The 9,160-nt window shown below is 33.6% G+C and overlaps 1 protein-coding gene across 1 annotated transcript; it reads right to left on the bottom strand.

Moving 5' to 3' along the window:
• LOC120191662 (transcription factor TCP14-like) lies at positions 1-1,222 on the bottom strand. The gene has a single exon (XM_039194569.1). It carries the CDS (start codon positions 1,125-1,127, stop codon positions 81-83), a length of 1,047 nt encoding a protein of 348 aa, XP_039050500.1. The 5' UTR covers positions 1,128-1,222; the 3' UTR covers positions 1-80.
• Positions 1,223-9,160: the final 7,938 nt, after the last annotated feature.

Genomic DNA, 9,160 nt, shown 5'->3' with positions numbered 1-9,160 from the left:
TAATTAAAAATCAATTAAGCCTCACGTGTGTTACACATCAAACCAACACAATTGTTCAAAACAAGAGAGGATGATCGTCTCTATGAGTGATGACTAGTTGTTGTTGTATCATGTGTGTCATCACCTCCACCTCTGTCGTCGCCGTGGTGTGAATGTGACCCGCTCGCTCGAGATGCCGATTCGCCGCTTCCGGAGACTTGCCAATTATAAGGATTCAATCCGGTTAACATATTCAAATGTCCACTAATGCTACTACCTTCACCATTACCACCATTAGTTACTTGGCCTGGCAATAAGGTCATCGGACCAGGAAAATTCATGAAATGCAACCCACTAGACATACTACAACTATAAAAACCACTGTTATTAACCGATGGAAATGTCCATATCGGATCACCACCTCCACCTATAGCTTGATTATTAGAATTAGTTACCATCCAAAAGTTAGTCGGAATCTGACCGTGGCTTGCCAGAATCGCCCCCGTGCTTGACTGCAACAAGTAATTAGCCTTTTGTTGTTGTGATGAAGACAAATCTTGCTCTTGTCTTCGTCTCCTTCCTTCTTCAGTTTGTGATATTTCGAACGAAGTCGAGTTACCGCTTTCCAGTCCGATACCGGGGAACAAACTTCTACGTTGTTGCATAGACGAGTTGGAGTTAAAATCCGAGGATCGAAACTGAGAAGGAACCGACATGGTTGAGCCCGAGCTACGGAGGGATATATTAAGGGAAGTGAAATTTGCGGGGATAGTGCCGGTGCCGGTGGCTGCGATCACGGCTGGTTCAGCTTGTTGGAGTAGCCACTCGATTGTTTCGCCGTCGGTTTTGTGGCCGAGTTCACGAGTGAGTTGAAAAACCCTAGCTGCACAAAGAGCCGGCATGCGGATCCTCCGACCTCGACCGTCCACCTTGGTGTGTCGGTCTTTGGTGGAGGCACGTTTAGGGGTTGGTTTCTTGGTAGGTTCCAGTGAAATTTGGAGATTAGAGATGGAACCACTTGTGTTGGGTTGGGAAGAAGAAGAGGAACAAGGGTGACCATCTTCTTCTTTTGTCTCTAGTAGTCGGAATAGGAAATCAGGGCGGTGTTGATGGCGGTGGTGGTCATCATCGCTGCCTTCTCCTTCCATGATAGCATGAAAACAGTATGATATCTTTGTGGTGGTCAATATTGAGGAGTGAGGAGCCTTTAGATTAATCTTTTTGATAGAGGAGTTGTTTGATTTTGATTTCTTTCATCAAAATTATGTCTTTTTGCCCTAGAAATCCATTGACAATTGACAGGTCTTGATAGAGATAAAGGAGGACAAAGGGAGAGAAATAGAGGATAAGGGAAAGCTTTTAAACCACAAAGATAATAATATGGAGGTGTTACAATTTTTCACAAATTTAAATTTATTCTTCCACTTCTTACCCTAAAACTTATTTATCACAAATTAACTATTGATTATTTATTTATTATTACTTTAGGAGTAAGTATATTTAGTCAGTTGATCAATTTGCTATCTTTATTTTTTTTCATATTCTCGTAGGTTATGGTTTCATTTTTATTCTCTCATATTCCTTTAGGTTATGAGTTATAGACCTTGTAGAAGTCGAGGGCGAAACTAGGGTGAAACTATGGAAGAGACCAAGTTGCTTATCTTTAAAACTAATAGGTTCTAAAAGGTAATTAATCCACAAAAAAGAATATTGAGGCTAATTTTCACTAATTTCAAAATTATCATGTTCTAAAAAGTAATTAAATTAAATGTCTTAAAAATAATTAAACCAGAAAATTTTAGGAGTGTCGAGACTTAGTTTTAATAGTTTCAAAACTTTTAAAGTCTTAAAATACAATTAAACCATAAAAATTGAGGAGTCATGTCTTTCTGCCCCCACTTGGTTCTTACCATTGTTAAAGGTATTCCTCTTGCTTAGGGATAGGCATAGGATCCGAACCCGACGGGTTTCGACCCAACTCGATCAGGTCGGGTTTTTTTTTAAATTTTGGGTTCGGGTCGAGTCGGGTTTTTTAAGTGTGATGATCGGGTCGGATCGGGTTCGGTTTTAGGGTGAAAATACTCTACCCGGAAAAAATATATAATTTTACATTATATATTTAGGAATAATTACAATAATACCCCTCTCTATATAATTTTTTTCAATTAAGTCATTGTTTTTATTGAATAAAAACAATATTTTTATTATTATTTCGGGTCGGGTTAGGTTTCTAAGTTATATATCGGGTCGGGTTCGGATCGGGTGAAATCTTGTTTTGATTGGGTCGGGTCTCAGGTGGAGGATCTCTTGTTCTCGGGTCGGGTCAGGTGGACCAAAAACCCGACCCACGCCCGTCCCTACTCTTGCTTTCCCTTGAGTCTCCCTTTCCATCCCCTATACGTAGGATTAGAATTATATTTAAAATTTATCCAAAAAAATTCCACGCCTTCAATTATTTTTATTCAATGTTTTTAATTAAAAATAATTAAAATAATTAATCATAAAATTATTTCAATTTTAATTTATAAAATACATTATATTCTTATACAAGTATGTTTAAAACATTATTTTTTTTAATTGACATGTGTCTATTTATTTATTTTAAAATATCATGGAAAATATTTTTTTTTATTTTTTTTCTTGCAATAATATATTATGAAAATATATGTTAATTATTTTATAGTTTGTTTAATTAAGTTCTACATATTAACTTTAAGGTAAAATTATTAATTAATTTTATATATCCTTGATAAATGTAATTTTAGATGTTTCAATTGTTGATTTGAGGATTAAAAAAATAAATCGATAGTTAGGAACACCAAAATATTAGAAGAGTTATCAACGTATATTATTTAAATTACGTTCAAGGAGACCTTGTATAACATAATAATATTATTAATTTAAATTTTAAATTCAATAAAATGATTAGACAATATTTTTCACAATTTCGATTTAGAATTGTTTCTGTATATGGATTAAAATAATGGCTATCAAAGAACGAAATATTTATTTATTATTTTTTAGTTTAAGCCTCTGTTCATGATTTTCTCAAACTCGAAAGAACAATGTGAATCAATTAATTTTTAAATATATTTTAATAAATTTAATTAATTAAAATATTTAAAATAATAAAGCTCAAAGTTTTTTTTGAAAAATTGAATATTTTTAAATAAAAATTAATGAATTTATCTTAAATTAAATATATAATTGAATTAAATATAAGTTCAAAATAATTAATTTTATTTAAAGACAAGCATAATCTAATTTTATATTTTTAGTATAATTGTAACGTAATTAAATTTTCACTATTTTGCAATTTAAAATAAAATGGAAAATAAATAAAAATATAGATAAATAATAAGATATTTTTCAAATTATATAAGTGAAACTTTCATCAAATCTCAAGTGGACTGTGTATGTTTCCTAACATTATTTGTCATTTAGAAGATGAGTATATTTAGTCCTAGCTCAACTAAGTAGATACCTTAATAATTCGTGATATCAATTCAATTAAAGGTTTAATGAATAAATATAACACCTTAATCTAATTCGATTCAAAATTCGAGGAATTAAAATGTTACATGGAATCACCGAAATGACTAACTAAACTTTTTAAATCAACAATCATAGTCACCATTAAAAATCCATAGTCTAACCAAATAGTTAAGTTTAAAAAATGGAGAGCTCCCAATAATATATTCCAAAATATATTGAGTATATCAAAATAGAATTGCAACTCAAATATAAATATGGTCTATGAATAATACATGTTCATTAAAATACACAAGATGTACTTTGATAGCTCAATCTAAACTGAAACCAGAATCTAGCGATAAGCTCCTCAAACTGCCACATAAATAACTCTATTGTACTACATGCATTCATTATATGAGTGTCGAGATGTTTCTCTGCCCTGGCGACGGAGAGTGCAAATAGTATACCCCAGACGGTGTAACTAGTCTCAAAAAAGTAAGTGTTTATCTTCCGTGAATCAGATGAAACACCAAATTGTAGAGTCGCCACCAATCTTTTTATTTGGTGAGATTGGTCACCAAAATGTCATATTATTTTAATAAAAATTCCTAAGAATAATATTAAAATAATACGACTCGGGTATGCTAACCAGAAAAATGAGTTTAGGAATCGGTTACGTATGGGAAAGAATTAGCATTCCCACAACGCCCAAAATTAGTACCGGTATTTATTAATTAAAGGTCTTTGCAGTAATTATAAATTTGTATTGAAAATTATAAATAATTTAATTTAGATAATTACTAAATAATATTTAACATAAATATCATTAATCTTATTATAAAATTATTATAATTACAAGTTATGTAAAATAATAATCTAAAAATATAAATACTAATTAATTATATAATATACTAATTACTAATAATTAAAATAAAAAGTAATAAAATTAAATAACCTAATTCGAAATGATATTTAAAATTATATACCAATTATGTAATTTACCCTAAATTACTAATACGAGACTAAAATATAAATTTATTAATATTTAGGGACTAAATGTATAATTTAACCCAAATATATATATATATATATAATAGTGACTAAAATATAAATATACAAAATTAAAATGCCAAATTGAAATACGAATAAACCTGATTTCGGTGACCAAAATTGAAGATTACAGAACCAGGGGGTTGCAGATGTAATTTACCCATGCGTAAATTACTCAAAAGCCCCTCCCCAAAACAACATAGTTTTAGGAGGGTATAAATAGGCCTTAACCGGCCCTAAATTACCCAACTCCCTCATTTTCTCTCCTTGGTTTAGAGAGAAGCTTTCCATTCTCTCTAGGATTCCCTTATCGGAGGAAATCTGGCCACCGACCGACCACCAATTACCGCTGTCGACAGCTATCACCGGCCACCGTTCACAAATTACCTCCAAATCAAAGATCTCAACACCCTAAAGCCGAATCTGGCCTCCATTTCTCCTAAAAGCCCTTAAAATTTCCTTGATCTAGGTTTATACCTTTGAAATTTCGGTGGTTTCTAGCGACGTTTGGGCTTTCCTTCGAGGTAAGTTTCTTCATCTCTTTTTATTTTGATTATTTTTCGTTTCTATTGGTTGCTCGCTATTGTTGTGTTGGGTTCCTCTTTCTTGCCCTCTGTTTCTTGTTATTGTTGTTGCTTGCTCCTCTTGCCCTTTTTTACAGGTTCGATCGAGTCCTTATATAGGGCTCAAAGGTGCACTCTTCGGACCGGTCACAAGGGTGTCCTCCGGTGACTCACCAAGGCTATGGCGGTGACTCGCCTAGAGTGATGCGTTGTACAACTGGTGTTGATATTCTGGAACCTTCAAGATAGCTTTAGAGAGGCGGTGGAGTTGTGGCAGCGCTGGATTGGAGCTGTAGAGGTGGCGAAATGATAACCCTAGGGTTTCTAGGGTTTCTGTTTGGCTCATTCTGGACCCTTGATCTGTGTTGAGATCGAACGGCTAGGATCTGCTAGCGGCGCTGGAGTTGAGATAAAACCCTAGCTGCTCGGGCTTCTCTCGTGTGGGCTGGTTGGATACGGATCTGGCTCAGGTTATTGGGCTTGGATCAGATATGTTGGGTTTAACTCTAGATCGGGTCAGCATATATAAACGGGCTCCAGGTTTGGTTGTAACTGGGCCTGTGATTTACTTGTATCTTGGGTATGTGTGTCTTATTTTGTAACCGGGCCTTTAGGCTTTACAAATAATAATATAATATAATATTATTATATATATAATAACATATATATAATCGTCACTCGGACGAAAACGATTATCGATAGCTGCCCCTATTTACTTTATTTTTGTGTAACCAGGAATAAAGCAATACAAGTTTTCGTCGAGTGAATCTTTTGCTTTGCTGGGAATTTGTTCCACTACTCTTTTTGGAGATCGAATTTTGATATAATCTTGCTCCTGCTTCACTACTCTTCTGTGAAGGCTGAGGATGATTTGCAAATGATTTGCTTCACTACTCTTTCGTGAAGGTTGAATTTGCATGACTTCATTACTCTTTCATGAAGGCTTCATACTTTGCTGAAAAATCTGTTCCACTACTCTTCCATGGGGAACGAATTTGGATTTTGCTTCTGCTCTTGCTTCACTACTCTTCTGCGAACACTGAAAATGATTGTCTTGACAAATATCTAATTTCACTACTCTTCCGTGGATATCAGATTCAAAGTTGGATTTGCTTCCATTACTCTTCCGTGGAGTTTGATTTGACTTGAGAAGAACCATCTTGTTTGAAAAACTGACAGATGACCCAAAAAATTTACAAATGACCCGAAGGATTTACAAATGACCCGAAAGCTTTACAAATGACCCGAAGGCTTTAATTTTCTAGAACATTAAATGAAAAACTTTGAAAATGGCTTTCTCATTTTCATATGAAAACATTCTACCATGAGGTTTTACAAATGACCCGAAGGATTTAAACATTATGCTCGAAAGTCTAACAGATGACCCGAAGGATTTACAAATTCATGGAAAATAATTTACTGGGTAAGAAACTTCTTACTTTTCAAAAATTTGATTTTCTAGAACATTAAATGAGAAAGTTTGAAAATCGCTATCTCATTTTCATGAGAAAATCATATGTAAACGTCCTACCCAAAGGTTTGACAGATGGCCCTAAGGACTTATCATCTGGCTCGAAAGACTGACAGATGACCTGAAGGTTTTAAGCATCATGCTTGAAATACTTACAGATGACCCAAAGGATTTAATTTTCTTTGAACATTAATGAGAAATTTTCTCATTTTTTGAAATAACTTGTTGATTGGGCATGCCCCAAAGTTAATACTTTATTTGTATGGATTGCGTTCATCTATTCTTCAGATGTTTGCCTCTCCAAATATGTCTCCTGTGATTTGGATTCTACCTTATTCTCGTAAGGTATTTTATCCTTGCATCTTTGTGAAAATGTATTTATGCAAATGTAATCAAATGTATCCAGGAAATGCATGATCTATATGCAAATGATGTTCTTATGAATATATGAATGTATTCAATATTCTTTTGAATCCAAAGCTTGATCTTCTTCTACTTGATTATCTTTTTTCAGGGTTCACTTCAATTATTAGTGTAGCAACTTATGCTTTCAAATCTGTATTTCCAAATAATCATCTGATTATCTTGTATTTTTGTATCTTTTTTTGCCTTCAGAAGAACTATTTCATTTATGGGACTTTTGCCATACTCAGGATTATAACCTGGTTGCCCCATTTCTCTTGATAACACAAGCTGTTTCTATCTGAACTTGAGTAGAAATCTTGTAAAGCTCTCATCTTTGAAAAGAGAATTCATCATCTTTGAAAAGAGAATCTATCATCCTTACAACATGTAGATATGAATATGCTAAACTTAACAAAGATTAATCAAGATATCGGCCCTGTCTGTTCTGATTTGACTCTTGAAGCACATCACAAGAAGGATTTATCCTAATTCCTTTCATGTATTCACATCTAATCAGACCTCGAACAAAATTATTCAGATCATATCATGTCAGGATGTTTAACAACTCATTGTTCAATCTTAGTCGGCTCCACTAATTTCTTGTTGTTAAAGTTCCAACGTTCCTTCGTGGAAAGAAATCTTCATCATTTTCTCATTTTTGATTCTTGAAATGTGAAGACAAACTTTATCCTATGTCAACCACATGATTGTAACATTGGTTCAATACCATAATTACTGGTTCGTAAAACATTTGACAACACATTCATCATTTCCTGTGGTTTCTGCCTATATCTCTCCACCAAGGAATTCTTTGCATGATGTTCGAAGGTTTTATATGATGTCACAATGATATTCCAATAAGAATAAAAATGGGATACTTTAGCTTGTTAGTATCATATTATGGAACATTTGACAGCACATTCATCATTTTCTTTGACTCCTGTGAGAATAAGGTGATCACATGGTGGACAAAACAGTGATGTCTATTGTCTTTATTTCACCATTTTCATTCTTAATACCTTTCGGTTTCAAGGGAAATATTTTCTCAAATCGATGATCTTTCCATAGGATGATAAGGGTTCAGCATGCCTCAGCATTTGCTTCTTTATCAATATGAGCCTTAAAAAATGCTCCAACATTGATGTGATCGTCCAAAATATCCTACTTGGATCATTTTTGTCTAAAATGGGCCTTCAGCATGCCCCACATGGATTATTCCTGACTGAAATGGGCCTTCAGCATGCCCCAACATTCCAAGTTGTAGTGTTTACTCTTAATGTCCATTCATGCTTCTCATGAGGTCTAATTTTGATAGTGCTTCATTGTAGGTACACATGTAGCTTCCTTATTGCCAAATCTCGTAATCTAGAATGCTCTCATTCCAGTGTTACTAAACAACAATGTTGTTTAAGTAACTTGAGGGATTCTTTTCATGTTGTCACAAACTTAAGGGGTGATCAATTCTTCTGACAGAAATGTTTGAGATATGTGCCTCTTCCGAAAGAGGTGATCATCTTTTCCTTGACTGATTGTCACACAAGAATGTCATAAGTCCATTTCTCCAAACTTTTAATTTCTCAAGTCACTTGCTTTCAAGAATGTGAAAATCTTAATTATTCTAGCCTTGCTTATTCATTTTCTCAAATAGGTAAAATAGACATAAACTTGACTCAGTATCCTTCCTCTTTTGGGACAATCTTGTTTGAAAATGTTCTTCTTCTTTTCTTATCAAAGAATGAAAGAATTTTGTAAAATATTTTCCCTTATAGGTTCACAATATAATCAAATCATAAGCATGGGTTTAAAGAATATTAAAAGAATCAACAACTTTTATTATTTCAGAGTTATAGCTCTTTTACAAGTATCAAGAATGAGAGGTTAGCTTCAAGTTGGCTTCCCTATTTTCTATAGTTACATCTTAGTGAAGATGTCACTCATCTCTCACTCTTTTGTGAACATTGTCACATGCCTCACTTTCTGGACTTGGTATCTTTAACCGGATGCGTACAAAATGACACAATCTAGTATAACAATTACTAGACCTTCTAGAATACCTACATTTCAATTCTCTGAAATCTTTGATTCTATTCAAAGTAGTGTGAAAACATCAGTCTAGCAATGAGATTTTTGTGTGTATATGTGTGAAATAGAATATAACAGGTATTTATTTCGTTTTCTTATAACAAATTCTTTTGCCATTATAGCTAGCTGAATTAAG

Source organism: Hibiscus syriacus, unplaced genomic scaffold (genome assembly GCF_006381635.1).
Source record: "Hibiscus syriacus cultivar Baekdansim isolate YM2019G1 unplaced genomic scaffold, ASM638163v2 tig00116971_pilon, whole genome shotgun sequence".
Taxonomy (NCBI): Eukaryota; Viridiplantae; Streptophyta; class Magnoliopsida; order Malvales; family Malvaceae; genus Hibiscus; species Hibiscus syriacus.
The sequence above is the reverse complement of the archived record's forward strand: the minus strand, read 5'-3'. Positions and strand labels throughout refer to the sequence as shown.

What these genes read in the sequence shown, in the direction of transcription:
- LOC120191662 (XM_039194569.1), bottom strand. Translation starts at nt 1,127, where the DNA reads ATGGAAGGAGAAGGCAGCGATGATGACCACCACCGCCATCAACACCGC.